The sequence below is a fragment of the Larimichthys crocea genome, chromosome XV (genome assembly GCF_000972845.2).
Source record: "Larimichthys crocea isolate SSNF chromosome XV, L_crocea_2.0, whole genome shotgun sequence".
NCBI lineage: Eukaryota > Metazoa > Chordata > Actinopteri > Sciaenidae > Larimichthys > Larimichthys crocea.
Window position 1 is genome coordinate 4926921 of NC_040025.1, and position 16062 is coordinate 4942982.

General features: G+C 40.5%; 1 protein-coding gene across 3 annotated transcripts in view; it reads right to left on the reverse strand.

Moving 5' to 3' along the window:
• Positions 1-4503: 4503 nt before the first annotated feature.
• The window catches only part of klhdc8b (kelch domain containing 8B), a 199774-nt gene continuing 188215 nt past the window's right edge, over positions 4504-16062 (reverse strand). For all 3 annotated transcript variants that reach the window (XM_027288886.1, XM_027288885.1, XM_027288884.1), the window contains one exon: positions 4504-8207. In XM_027288886.1, coding sequence (XP_027144687.1) covers positions 8011-8207 — 197 coding nt within the window. In that variant the 3' untranslated portion in view covers positions 4504-8010. The remainder of the gene's footprint in view (positions 8208-16062) is intronic.

A 16062-nucleotide genomic window follows, 5' to 3' on the forward strand; every position in this document is an offset into this window, starting at 1 on the left:
CCAGTCTTTATGCTAAGATAAACTAATCGCATCCAGACTCTAGCTCCATAGCTAATGCAAAGACATTACACTGATATTAATCTTCTCATCTAACTCTCAGAAAGAGAGAGAGAGAGAGAGAGAGAGAGACAATAAACATTTCCCCCCAAATATCAATCTATTAATTTTAAATATATATTTGTGTAAGATTGACTCTAAAGTTAGAAAAGCTCTCTCCAGAGCACCAGGTTTAATACCATGTTTCAGAGGTAGTGATAATTGTATAAAAGGTTTATTTAATTGAAATGTAATTCATGCATCTGAAGTTAGAAACTGTGATTAGCTCAAACCAGGAATCACATTTTTATGAAACTGTTGTTTGAAGGGGTACTGCACTCACTTACGATTGCATTTCCATAAAATTGGGGGAATCACAGGAGCCAGATTTCATAAAGAATATTTCAGATTTTTAGTCCCTAAAATGGGCTGAGCTCCTACAATTCCCATAATTCAACTCAATAGCATCTTTCAGTAGACTTGCTCTGTTCCTTAAATGCCCATATCTTTCCATGTCAATGCCCACAGTTTGTAACACAGGCTTTTGTAATAAAACATTTTTTATTTCTCAACCTGAGGCCATGACAGTGAGATCTTAATGGTTGTTTCCTCACAAAGCCAGAGAACAAGAATGTCAACTGTTACCAACAATTTAGCATTACTGCTCTTGAGATGTAAGCCATCTTCATGTGTATTCACATAGGGAATGCCCTTTTAAATCTTTGAAATGAGTGTTCTCTAGAACTCTGAATGTCCCTCATGGCTAAAACTGCCGTTTTTCTTAGTTGACATGATCTAATTGCCATGAACAATATATCATTGTGTAAGAATTTAAAAAATCCTTTATATTTATGCTGTATTGATTTGTTGATCTGTTGCATGCATGTACAGACGGGTGACAAATGAAGATATTCACATATTTGGTGCTTTAATGATGAGCACTGTCTAACATGTCGGTCCAAAGTCTCCCATAGCTGAGATCTGGTGACCGTGAAGGCCATAGCGCATGATCACATCATTTTTCTACTCATCGAACAATTCAGTGAGCCCTTATACCCAGGGTGACATCAGCACATACTAATTTGGTTAATAATTCTTTTGTCGCCTGTCTGTTTCTGCTGTATGAAGAATATAAATGTTCTCAGTTGTTAGTCAATCTTCACTTGAGAGTGCAGTCAGCTCTGAATGAACTTGATTTACTGTAAGTGCATAGTTTGAAGCGGTAACTGTTTCTGTGTGTGGGTGAGCCTTGTTTGTCTGAAAGGGGTTATGTAAGTGTTTCTACAACTAAATGTGTCATTATCAGGATACATTACAAAATAAAGCATTAGAACATAAATAAGGTTATATTTAAGTTTTCAGTGTTTCACACACACCTCCCCACACATCACCATCTGAGTGAGTCGAGTCCTCCCTTCTACAGTATATCTTTTCATTACATTCAGTAAATCTCCCCCAAATCACATTTTGCACATACAGAGCACATGGCAATACTGATCCACTGAGACCATAAAGCAGTTTACCGGGTTTCTACCATGTCAATCACTGTAGAGAAACAGCACAGTACAGCGAGAGAGAGAGAGATTAGAACACGAGAGGGATTCTGGGTTTGTGTTTCCCAAAATGTCTGTACAAACTAGTTTCACTTCCACACTCAGCGGATCAATCGATAGTCTGCACTGCAGGCTGGTGCTTCTCGAGCTGCGTGGGACTTGAGTCATTATCTGAAGAATCTGGGTTAGATCACAAATAATTATTCTGTACTGTATTCCAGCTCGTTTGTTTCAAATACATCTCTATTGTCTCTCTTCATGACTAAATAACCCCTTTGTAGACTGTATATTAGATATTGTTATATATCTTCATTCCCACTATTATACAAACTGTGTGCCTATGCATCTTTGACCAACATAGTGAAAATATTCAGATTTATATATATACTTCTATTAAGAAAATGATTTGCTGCAACATCAGCCCAAGCGAAGCTTTGCAAGAGCACGTCACTAGTGACAAACACTTTGGGGAACCCAGCTGAGAGCTGGACAACACCACGACACGATCTGTCACCTCACAACCTCAATCCACAACACAAACAACTGGAGGGCAAAAAAATCAACAAACATGAACAAACTAAATCAGATTTTATCAAATTCTGATGACCTAATCTATAATAATCAAGGGGATGTTTGATATATAGATATTTTTTTAACTACAGGCCCATATAGGAAACAAATAAACACATGGTTATGCTGATGTGAACACATTTATGCTACCTGCAGGTGTTGACACTGTTCCCTGTTGCCCAGGAAACTGTGTTCAAGATTGCCCACAAAACAACAACAAAAAAGAAATAGAGGGAGAAATAGAAAGGCTTTTCGTTGTCAAAGATAAGACACAGTAATGCATTGGATTCATACACTGAACACAGTAAATTCAGCATTCTCCACCCCCATTTTTGCACCGTGCTGAATGCACGCCTGCTGTTTTGTCAGAACCTGAGTCTGTGAACCTTATTTTTTATGAATCAAGGCACAGAACCTGCCATGCACAGTGTGCCTACACTAAAACAGGGCCCTGAATGTGTCTTGGACAAGAGGGTATGTACTCTATCTACACATGTTTGAGAGGTAATGATACACAAGGCAACTTTTTGGGGGCAATGCAAGTCTCATTTGTGTGCTCTGGATAATAAAAACATGCCTGAACATTAAAGTTGAACTTTTCGCATTTTTTACCAGTCAACTTTTCTCTTTACTGAAGTATATTAAAAATCTTTTTGGGCACTTATTGCTTGTAAGATTGCCGTGCGCCTAGGGTTCTGCAGATTTTTCAGACTCACTTTGAAAAATGTCACCTAGAAACTCATGCTAATTAAAATCATATTAATGCTCTTGTCATGGGAAGCAGGTCTACAATACATTTTGGCTTTTAACTAGTCCTGTAAGAACACATTTACATACACATTTACATGCGCTTGTGCATCATCCACGCGTGGCCTACTAAAAAAACTTACAGGATGTAATTAAACACTACCTGTACTGAAGCATCCTGCTCTTTTGTTCTGGGTTCCTCAACCTGCTGTCAGAATAACAGCAGCAGGATTTCAGTCCAATGAGTAAACAGCCTGACACACACATTACATGAGGATGCAGAAAAACAGATTTATGAATCATCTTTTCTATCGAAAGAGAAATTGTAGATTTTTAAAAACAACATGACAATGACAGGGTCAGAGAAGGAGAAGGAAAAAAAAAGAAAAGCAAACTAAACAAACCAGACAACCCAAAGAAAGAGCAAGCTCTGGCAAAGTCCCAGAATTCCCTTGGGACTGCAGTGTGGCATGTAAACTGTATCCAAGAGCCAGAGAAACTGAAAGACTGCAAAGGAGATCGCTCCCACAATTCAGAGATTGTGAGTGTGTTCTTGAACAAAGGCACACACACACACACACATGCACCCACACACTAGCACAATAACAAGTCATGCTCACATGCGCCCACATGCAGTCGCAATCACGCAGGAAATCATGCGTTAAAGCTGCAGCAACGACCGGCTCTTTATATTGACCACGGATGAAATGACTACGTGTCATGTGAATGGTATCTTCTTGTAGTTAAAAAGACTTTGTGGGGCTATGATTTTTAGCCTCCTTTAGCACAATTGTTTTGATCGTACAGCCTGCACATTCAGTTTTTAACAAACTCTTTTCCTGTAGCAGGATGCTGTACTAACAGTACTAACGTTGCTCTATTTGCTAACACATGCAATAATAATTAGGTGATAATGTGTCAGATATTGTATTTTAGTTGCACCAAAATCAATTATAGCAGATTTAAAGCTGCACTGATAAATATTTTTATATCAACAACAGTAAGATGATGTGAAATGTGACAGTGATCCCTCATGCTGACAAACCCACAGAGGTTATGACATGACTCTGCAGTTTGCCCCTCAGTTTTATGGAGCATTTTAGCAGCTTTCAGCTCATTGTTTTGTTTTTTCGGCCCACCGCTTGTTTATTTTGGTTCAGTCTCCCAGCTCTCATTTCCAGCCACAGCCTGCAGCTGTTTGTTCAGATAAACCCACTACATGATCACCTGACCAGCATTGAATGACAGACAGGCAAAGTCAGCTGATGACATTCTGAGGAGCATTCTGCTGAACACTGGACTGACATTCATTAGGTAGCTGGAAAGGTTGCCCCCATGCTGCTGAATGTATAAGTAAGTAAGTGTTTGCTAACACGTTGGCCAGATTAACTTAATGTGATGGTATGTCAGTGTTTACAGCTAATGCAGATTTAGGATCCTGTGTGGCAAGCTCAGCCTTGACGCCAATTCTCCCCAGTGGCCAATTATGGTATTACAACGCAAAAACCCCTGTGGCGTCAATAAAGAAGCATCTGTAAAAAAGCCAGACACCAAAGGCCAATTATTACTTTTTGTTCTATAACTTTTAAAGGTTTGGGGCGTTTGTGCTGCATGAATAAGTTACATGCAAATGCATTTTGCCAAATCTTCATGAAATACATCATGACATAAATACACAAACGCTCTTTCTTTATCTCTCTCTCACACACACACACAAACACACACTCATAAACTGCACAGCAGGCTAATCAGTCTTGGATGAGAAGGTCACGGTCCCCCATCCAGCAGAGCCGTTTACCGACAAAGTGATCTCTGTGTTCTCTCCAAGCTTTGAGCGATTGTTACCAGATAAAACAATGTGAGTTACTCAAACTGACTGCATTCTTGCAGGCATGCATCCATGCCTGCACATCCTGTATGTGATGAGTGTGTACCTCGTACCTAACACACTCAATTAGGTGCACACAACACAGCACCAGAAATAACCAACTGTCAACTGGCATCACATCTGAGCTCCAGTAGCTTCAGTGCTCTCTCCCAGCAATAGATGTCTGAGTCTGTTAACAAGGTCTGCCAGAGTGCAGTCTAGAAAAAGATATGATGAGGGGCAAGACAGTGAAAAGGATGTGTGTATGTGTGTGTGTGTGCGTAAGAGACAATGCTGATTTGGGGGATCAGCGTTAGCTCCCTCTTCTTGTACATTATTTATGTATTCATACTTTCTCTGCCCCCTCTGTTTAAACTGACCACCAATAATGCAAATTTTAGTAAAAGTGTACTCACAGTGTATCAACTACTTTAGCTGAAATATTCTAATAAATTCAATATTTTTTTATAATTCATATTTTTTCTGTATTGTCTCAATAAAAGTTTTTAATTTAGGCTGGAGCCCATAATTATTTGACTGTACCAACATCAGTTCAGCTGAGCCAGTGCCTCTTGTCTTACATTATACTAACTCTGAATAGAGAGACTAATGACTGGATTTTCAAGAGCACATTCAAAATATTGTGACCAATATGGCAGAATAAAAAAAGACCAACCAGCAGACAGCAACACACAATGGGTAATTCCTTTGTTTCCTGCTCGACCTTGTTGTCTATCCACAGGTCACTGAATCTGTCACAAAAAATCCTCACAGCAGCTCCCTCCATCATCTCATGTACACAAAGCTTCACCCCGAATAAACTCAATCTCCACTAAAAGTTTGTCTTTTGTGCACTGATTGCTCACCCACTGTAGGATTGTAAGGGAGCTCTGAAAAGTTTCTAGCAGATGTAGTCCTCTTGGATTCAGAGCAGTTAGTACAAACATCTTCCACGGCCACTGGGCCGTGGGGGACTAGGGCTGATCTGAGATGACATTGGCTAAGAGTTGGGTTACATCTTGGACAGGTCGCCAGTTAGAGATCATTCATGCTTACATTCACACTGTTGGGCAATTTAGAGTCACCAATTAAACTGAAGCCAAAGTCTCTGGAGAGAACCCATGCAGATACAGGAGGGCATGCATAAAGGTCCAGGCCAGCAGGCCGGTTGGAACTCAGAACATGACTGGTGTGAGGCAACAGTGCTAACCACTGCACCACCATACTACCCCAATGTGTTAAAGATTAGTGTAGGGAATTACACAAAACTTTTCACATTTGCACTTAGTTTCTTTGACATTTTGGAGGTTGGCTTGTTCCCTGACTTACAAGAGACTGTTGGAGTTTGTGACACATGTGGCACAGCTTTGTGCAGGAGCTGGAAGTGTTAGAAGGCAGCTACCTTTTACCAAAAGATCTCCTGGTAAGTGCATCCTGTTCTTTGTTGGCTACCTCACGTTAGGTTGCTCATTGTTGGAGGGTGTGTGGACAGGACTTGGGAGGCAAAGCTAGCTGCTGTCAGTGAAACCATTTACACACTTTGTGAGATGTTGGTGTGGAGACTTTGGAGTTGTTTAAAGGCACCATGGACGGAGATGGGTAACAAACTTGCCCAACACTAACAGCTAAGTACACTACTTGTCATGCTATTGCTTTGTAGCTCTGTTTGAAGTAGCGTAGTTCGCATTATATTGGCCAAGTGATGTTGTTTGTGACATGCTGAACATATAGACCATGGACATTTTAATATGTTTTCTTTTGCAAGCTAAGTACAACTATATACTTAAACAAGCTACAAACTTTTCAGTCTCCTTTGAAGCCTACAATGAATATTTTATACTCAAAAGACACATGGTTACGTAAATATGGATCACTTATGATCATGGTGGCGTTCATTACCCTATATTCAGACCAAAACAGGCTATTTCAGACACATTTCACTACTCTGCAAAAATAATATTCCCTTAAAAACACTGAATCAATATAACCATAAACATGAAAATAAAACTCTATGCACATGTATGATGTTGAATTTTAAACATTCTCCTCCATGTTGAAACCGAGTGAGTAACAAAATTGCTTCAAAATGTTGCCCAGGTATCATCACCTTCTGATGCTCTTCCCATGTATCCATCAACTGGCTGACATCAAGTTGAGGTAAAGAAAACACTGCGCTGCTATCAGTCATAAAACTCAAGGGGAATATAACATGTCAACAAGCTGATGCTCAGCTTATTATTGGTCTGGTGGATGCTTCAGTGCAGCAGGTATGAGTAACTTTGCATTCACTCCACGAGCAACTACATCCCTGCGCTACAGTGTGAAGGACTGTATGAGCTTGGTGATTGATTGCAGTGGTGCTAATGCTGTAGCAGAGGTGGATAGATGTGTAGCAAAGCAAGATGCCGACAAGTTTGACCACAGTCAACTTTTCTGCAACCGGAAATAAAGGAAACACAGTGACTGTGGTCAACATCAGCACACGTCTCATGGAAAATGGATAGGCTTCTGACTAGCAGTTGCGTGAGTTGCTTGCAGTGTGAATGCATGTTTAAGGGCCACTGTCATTGACGCTGTGGTAGCAGTTGTTAACAGCGCTAACTTTCACACATTGTACAACACTGCAAGAAAAACAGGTAAACCGAAAAAGACATTCACATTCCCAGAACGTCACGGTCTAAAACTGAACATAGTGTAGTTTCTAAGATCATAGAAAAGTGTCCCAACTTGCTGTTGCAGCAGCAGAGGGCGTGGGGGCAACACTGCTGCAAGAGATAGAGATATGGCCCTATGTTCCTTTAATATCCAGAAAAGTACCCTGCTTTTAATCTGAAAAATGCTCAACAGGTCAAAGGCGTGTTGTTTCTTCAGACACTGTGTGTGTCTGTGCTTTTTTTGCTTTTTTTTTTTTTTGTCTTGTCTTCCTTTGATTTCCCCAGTGTAAGAAAAGCTGTCAACAGTCAGATCAAATGTCCTTAATCTTGTATTTGTCCAGCCCTGTCACAAACTGTCTCTGCAGCCCCTATTTCGAAAATGCTTGTTGAATGTGAAAAAGAGTTTCTTACATCCAAGTGTACAAGAGGAATCCATCAGCTGGACATGAAGGTACAAAAGTATCTAAGCGTGATTCAATTCATGTGTTTTTGTCTGTGGTTTTGCACATACATGAATAAAATATCAATGCAAGTTAGCATTTATTCCTGTGTGTGTGTGTTTGTGTTGTTGTGTGCGCATGTGTCACACTGTTTCCGGTAAGCACAGGGCTTCCACAGCATTACTGGGTCCCTGGGCGACTCCGCCGATGACAAAGAGCATGGTGGTTGTCTGCAGGAGGGCAGAGGAGCAGCGCGCGGTGGGCATGGGTGCCATGTACTCCCAGCGCCGCTTCCCTGGGTTGTAGCTCTCCACTGTGCCTAACGGTGCCGGTTCATTACCTGAAAAGGAAAGTCACATGTTAGGATGACAGCAATTGTGATTTCAACAAGCATTACCTGAGTCTTTAATTCAGTTTGGAAAACAATGCTGTTTTAAGTGGGCTATGAAGCAAATAATGGCCATTGAGATCTGAATCCTAAGAACAACTGAAGACTAAACTAGATAAAGCCGAGTGTCATCTGCATAGGAGAATAATCGGACCCAGGAAGGGTATTAATAGCAAAGAGAAGGGGCCCCAGCACCAAGCCCTGAGGCACCCCTGTGGCGAAGTGGTGAGATGTGGACAACAGTCCAAACCAGGATGCTGAACGAGTGCCCTGTGAAATAGGATTCAAGTCAGGAAAGAGCCAAACATGATGCCCATGTCTGAGAAAATTCAAATCCAAAAATGTATCCTCTCCTCCTTCTATCTATCCTACATACATAATGTAACAAACAGCGGTGATATATACATTCAGTGATTTATAATGAGTCATTTCTAAGAATTAAATGTTAACAAATGTCATTATATACGTCAGCACACACACATTAAAATCTGACACTTGTACTCATCACACCTCTCATCAAATGAAAACATGTCACCGCAAATTGACACACACATATCAGGTTTGACAGTCGGACCTTCGGGGCGTGGAATGAACTCATCAACACAGTCACACGAGCACTGAGAGCAAATGTACTGTACACGCTCATGTAAAGACAGAAAATCTAAGATAACACCTCCTACAGCAATGTGTTGAAGAATCCCCACGACTCCATCTCGCCCTGTTGTCATAAACACACTAAAATAGTACTGTATTAATACCATAATTAGTCTTTTCCTATAGTGCTGTTGTTACAGCACAGGATGTGGTAAAACCTGTATCTGGTATTAAAATAAACACCAGATACAAGATACAAATATCCTGTCAGATTTATTCATTATAGATATCATTCATTTTGAGTAAAAAATGTTTTAAAAGAGAATGAAACAATTTTTAGACCTATCTGAGGATACAGCATTAAAGCGTTGAACCTTTGCGTGGGCAGAAATCATGGCAGTGGTTGACTGACATCTGACAGCCAGGATTACTAGGTTATGTACTGATGCTGTGCTGTCAGGAGAACATCTCAGCCCTGAAGCCTATGAATGTTAGTACAAGACATTTTTCAACAAGCCCACGCAGTGTTGGTTGTGTACCATTAATGATTTAAACCATCTGTCCCTTTAAAATGTGCAACATTTGGATGAACTCATCCTGCTGTTTAAAGAGTCATCTACTGATTTAGCAGCCTTATTACATTGTTGACAATGAAGAGTTAACAAATAATAAAAATAATAAATTAAATAAATAATTGAAATTGAGGTAACAGAATCAAAAATGATGTCTTTATTTGATCCACACGTCCTTCTTTACATGACCCACAATGCACCTGAACTGCTGATCGTTTAGTTGGAAAGTTGGGTGTGTCATGCTTGTGGTGGCTAATGCTTCAAGCATTAGAGGATCAAGCTATGGAGTCTGCCAATCACACTTGTTTTTTTATTTACACCCCTACATTTTGTAGTTTTCTGCACTAAATGACTCAAATGACATCACCTGGGGACCTTTCATAAAGCTCCATCTGAAGACTGTGATGTGTGATATCAGCTTCTATAGAACTATAGAAGCAGCCATTTTGACATGAAATAGTAGGTAAACACAGGTGATAATACTAATTTAGGTTCTTTTACATTCAGGTCAAAAAAAGTCCTGGTCAAAAAGGGTGCTACTTCGGTGCATGTTGGCACTGACTGTCCAACACCACACAGCAGGAACATTTCCTTTAGGAGTAATGTTTCTGGACACCTGGAATATCAATCTGATATTCACCCCTACTTCAGGTCTGTTTTTGTCTCTACAAACTACAAATGGTGATTGTTACAGCTGCTGTCTGTCTCTGTTTGTAGTGCTTTCTTCATCATGTAAATCCAGGTGTGGGGTCGCCAACTCCTCATTGGCCCTAGGTGAAGAAGGCGCTTCCTGGAAGCCTGCGGGACCCTGATTGGAACAGCACATCCCTGACCCCACCAATCAGAGAGAGCTAATCTGGTGAGAGCAACGTTATTTAAACCAGAACTGCCTAACTATTGGTGCAGCTTGTTTGTGTGTTAGTGTGTTGACTATTTTGTGGCGGTTTAGGGACTGGGCTTAGTTTAAATTTCACTGATTTACACACATATTTAGAGAAGATTTTTGTCACTAGTTTTAGGGGTGCTGTTGATGTGTTTTTTCTTATTAGAAATTAGATTAGACTGTGAGGTTTTCCATTCTTGTTTTGTTTTCATTCAAGTAGTATAGGCTCTGGTTTATAGAGAGTTCTCTTTTTGCTATATTTGTTTGTTTTTTTGACTGCATCAGCTCGCCCTTGGTTTCCCTTTTAGTACCTCCTTTTGGTTAATTAATCCATATTTTGTTTAATAAATACCTTTGTTTATGTTGTGGAGAAATTGCTGAAGTCAAAGGTCAATGGTGAGGTCAGGAGGGAAGAAAGTGTTCAGGAGCCTCTGATGTCTTATGCTGTATTATTTATTGTCGCTTGATTAAGGAGAATTAGAGACACTCTCAAAGTACATCAGAAGTGCCTGAGTCGGTCTCACATTCTGCCCAACTCATGCTCAAGCGAAAGGTAACCCCACAAATACTGTACGCCCAGAATTAGCCAAAGAGAATGTCTTTACCCATGGAGGTGTTATTGTCAACACATTCTAGTCTGGAGACACAGATGTCAACATCTGGAACATCAACAACAAGCTATCTATTATGACTAGGAAGGCAGCAATAGGTCTCTTCGACCCTGGCCACCACAGAATTGAGATAGACTGGCACCTACTGTTCCCAATCAAAGCCAAACAACTAATACTACAGAGGACCTCAAGGCCCGCACGTGACCTTGTGTAACCTAAGGATAGAAAATTCATAAAAACGTTTATACCAAGTATATCTGGTTTATGTTACTCCCTGCCAATTAGTTTGCTAAGCTACTTTGTGAGGTAAAAAGTAATGTTCACGTACACTATATGAACTATTCTGCCATGTTTAAAAAGGTTTTGCAGTTGAAATATTTAAATAGAACCTTGAATAATGACAAGAGTAGTTTACAGATGTAAAACTATGTTCTCTTTTCTTCACAGTGAACAGAGCTGTTACTGCCAACTGCCTGCTCTTAGGCTGAACACGGCAAAAAAGTCAATTTAAAACATAATAACATAAAATAATAATGTATGTAAAAGATGTCACTTAACTCTGGCTGTAGGTTGAATTACAGTGCATAATTTAAAATAAAACAGATGAATTTACATACAAATGTTGCGGGATATTAATTTTGTGTATGTCACTGGATTTGTGCTCCAGGAAAAGCTTCTCGGCACAATGACAGTGACTCTGAAGTACAAAGCCAGTGGGTTTATTTACGCCTTCATATTTAATTTTACCTGCAGCGTGTCGTGCCTCAGCGAGGATTCCTCTCCTTTAAGGTCTGCTCTGATCTCCATCTTCTTTTTTTTTTATCCCTCTGTTTCTCTTTCCCTCCCCCAACTCTCCCTCCCTTTCACCTCAGGTGCAACGCTCACTGTCATAATACATCAGCCAGCACTAAGTTGTTGCCGTTTCCATGGAAACCCACATCACAGCGAGTCCCTAAATTATATGGCATGGTGAGTGTTGTGTGTGTGTGTGTGTCTATCTAAGGAGGACTATTATCATCATTTTGTTGGAAGAACAAAGTGACAGTGCCGAGTCGGCCTTTTCAAAGCCGCTCAGGCCTCGGCTCCTTTATCATTTTTTATGAAGACACACATACGCACCAACACCCACAACTGCACACACACATACACACAGAGCACACTCCACGCTGCTCTTGGTGCTCAAACACTTTCCATCTTCACTTTGATTCACGCCCAACAGGCTTCATGTCAATTCTGCTCTCTCTCTCCTTTTGACCTCCATTCCTCTCCTCCAGCCTTATTGGCTGTTATCTCCTCAATTAAGTTAATTCTTCATTATGTCTGTCCCATTAAAAAAAAAAAAAAAATCCTTATCTTCTCATAGAAAAAACGTTCTTCTGCTGTACCACTCTAAAGCACTGCTTCTCCGTTCACCTCTTCCCCCACCCCACCGTCTCGACTCCCCTTGTTCTCATTTTTGCTTCACTTTTTATTTTGCTCTTTAATGCCTCAGATTGTCTTCCTTTCTTCTGCTTCCATCAGCCCTCCAACTCTCAACCAGCGCTGCATTGTTCTTCTTGTCTCCGTACTATTTGCCAGTCACGGTACTGAATCTATAAAACATGCAGTGCAGTGATTTAACCTTTTTTCTTTGCTTTATTGTTCGTGCTTCACGCTGACATTTCGTGGAGAACTTTAACACAGTTTCATCTCATCAGTCCGTGCTGATCAACGTGTTCAAGAACTAATTTTATTGATACTGTATATCATTGGAATTCTTCTGTTTCAGTTCTACTGATTTCCTACATTTCCAAGGATGCCTCTCACAGACTTACTTGGAGAGTGTGAGCAATAACAAAATTGATGCTTAGAAGAAAAGTTTTCTGCAGACATGCTTTACTGTACTAACGATACAACATTTGTGTCCCAAATGTATTTATGGATGGATTACACAGTATGTAGTGTGTTCATACGCTGCACCTGTCTGTCCGACCACTCAAAGCGCTTTTACACTACAGCTCATCCACACACACATTCATACACTGATGGCATTGGCTGCCATGCAAGGTGCCAACTGCTCATCAGTTCTTGGGAGTTAACCATTCACAGAAGGCACAGTACCTTGCTCAATGATTGCATACAGACTGGAAGTGCTGGGGATCAAACCAACGATCATCTGATTAACAGAGACAACCCCTTGAACCACAGGCACCTACATAAAACTAATTGTGGATGGTTGTCTGCCAGCTCCACCCTGCCTATGGCCGGACTTTGTTAAAGATTAAAAAAATCAGCATAACTCAATATCTGCTGCATCAATTTGTTAATTTTTTTTTTTAAACACAGTACAGTATTAAATCACAGGAGTATGACTTTAAGACTTGGCTTTCTTTAAAGTGTCTATTTCCAGATATAGCATTATTCACAATGTGTCTTTGAAGCTTGGTGTCATCATTTCATCCCTTTGAGCTAATGCAACTCACCAGTTATGAAGTGAAACAGTTGACTCTCAAGATCTATTAGAGACCTGCTTTCATCAGTCAAAAAAAGGTAAAGCTGGACAGACCTTAAAATTACTGAAACCTAGAAGACTAGAGACTCCACACTTAAGCTACTTCCACGGTCACACTGTATGTTAAGTTATTATATTTTTAACACACTAGATGACGTTTCAATTTGACGCAAAGCTAGACAGCTCCACAAATATGAAACTCATCAATTTATAAATCATTTTGTGTGGAAAGGTCAAAGTTAAAAAATAGCTACATGTCATGGATGTCATGTTGGATGGAGAGACACAAGCAGAATAGACCATGCAGAGTGAGCTAGAGGTGAGTGAGATAAACTTCATATAAACTGTGGCTTTGCGCTGGGAGGAATATAAATATCTATACCACAGTTCATGGCAATCCATCCGATACCGAACAAGATATTTCACAAAAAAATCACCAATGGTTTCCTCTGCGATGATGATCCTCTAACTTTTCCTCATGGTGATGAAACCAGGGTGAGTCAGATACATTCTGCTTGGGAACCATGAATGTGTGTGCAAACTGTGAAAATTCATTTAATACTTGAGATATTTCAGTCTGGACCAAAGTGTTTGACAGAACGCCAACGCTGCCATCCCTACAAAGCACCAAGAGACAGAAGACAGCTAAATTTGGAGGAAATGTTGAACTGGAATAGAAAATCTTTTTTACTTGTGGTAGACTGCAATATTTTACTCTCGCCAAACATCCATCCATCTTCCATAACTGCTTATCCTCATCAGGGTCGCGGTGGGGCTGGAGCCTATTCCAGCTGACATTGGGCGAGAGGTGGGTATACACTCTGGGCAAGTCGCCATTTCATCACAGGGCTGACACCAAAGCCATTCACGCTCACATTTACATCTATGGGCAACTGAGTCACCAATTAGCCTGCATGTCTTAAGACTGAGGAAGCTGAGGTACCCACAGATAACCCACACAGACTCAGGGAGAACATGCAAACCAGCTGGGCGATTCAAACCATCTCGCTGAGAAGGGATGGTGCAAACCACTGTGCCTCCCCTCACGCCCAACATTTAAAACATTTGTCAAGAGGTATAAGGCTTTGACCTTGCCACTCCTCACAAGGAATGGTCAGCAAAGGAGGGAGTTGGGAGTGAGGATAGTAACTCCCAATCCAAGAAAGACTAGGAAAAATGACCTATTAACAGCCTGCAGGTTGATGCTGGTGTAGAGGTGGTGCTTTTAAAATGCTAAATGAACAGCAACAAGTGACTTTCTGCTGAGTGGTGTGGTAGCAGGAACTGGATATTTACCCAAATTAAGTTAGAAGACTAAAGTTCCTGCACCACACTATGATTCAACACCAACTGGAACAGACTTACTTCCTTGTTATAACTGTCTCGGATCTGTCACAATGTCTTGTCATAACTTTAATTCACCCTGCAATCATAAAGTATGTCCCTAACAGAATATCCTGCCCCAGTCCTGGTGAATTTCTCTGAATAGTCCCAGATAACACTTCATTAAATTCATGAAGCTTGACTCATTTATCATCTGTTGCACTCTGTCTCTTTTGCATCTGCTGTTTTCTTAATTTTACCTTTGACAGTTTTTTTTATGTGACTTTCTCTCCACTGCTCACCCCTCTCTGACCTCCTGTTGCTTTCTTTTTCTGAGTGTGAGACAATAGCGCGGCGTGTTAGGTCAAACAGAAGCCACAACAAAACCCACAGCGGAGTTTGTGGTAATATTTGATCTGAGCTGTGTCATCACATGACCTCTTTTCAGCACTTATCATCTTCTAGCAGACAACACACAGCACTTATCCTTGACCTGCTTGCTTGCTCCCTTCAGGTCTTTGTGACTAATGTTTGTTGAGTCAGGTTTATACACACTTACACACACATATGACGAGGTCTTCATGACTTCAGAGTAATCTGAACTGCTGCTGCTTGTCTTAGGCCTGGGAGGCCTGGTTTTCTCTCAGTTAAACCAACCAGATCCTGCCAGGATGTCAAACTTTTCTTTTTCTTTTCTCTACGTTGTTTCTGTCAGCTGTCATTTCTGTGCGAAATCTCTGCGACCCTCCTCCACCTCTTTCACATCTGGTTCATTATATCCACTGTGCAGTGGAGCTCATCAGAAGTCCATTCTTCAGCATTCTCTAATCACCAACCACTTCACCGAACCCTCGAAATGTGGTGACGTCACAATGGGGTTGAATCGACAAAGACTTGCATCCTTATTGTGCACGTCAGTGAATATATTAGTTAATTCAAAATGAAGTCCGTCCTGATTGAAACCCAGTCTGTTAGAATTACTTTTATCCTGAACCATCTTTTTAACTCTAAATAAACTATTAATTGTTGCTATTGGTGGATCCATGGCATGGTGAATGGTACGTTATTTCTGGCCTATACGGCTTTATTAATTATGCTATCCAGTGTAATAAATAACCTAAAATGTTTCATGCAGAAATAAATTATGTCAGAGATGATGAAGTTAAAAAGAGCGAGAGGCAGAGATAAAGAAAACAAAGGAGAAAAGTTTAGGAAAAAATGTGCACAGCATGTGAGCAGCTGTGTGTGTGTGTATGATATAATATATATGTGCGTGTTCTGTGCGCACATTTGTCTGTGCGAGTGTGTGTACGCTTGTGACAAATAATCTGAT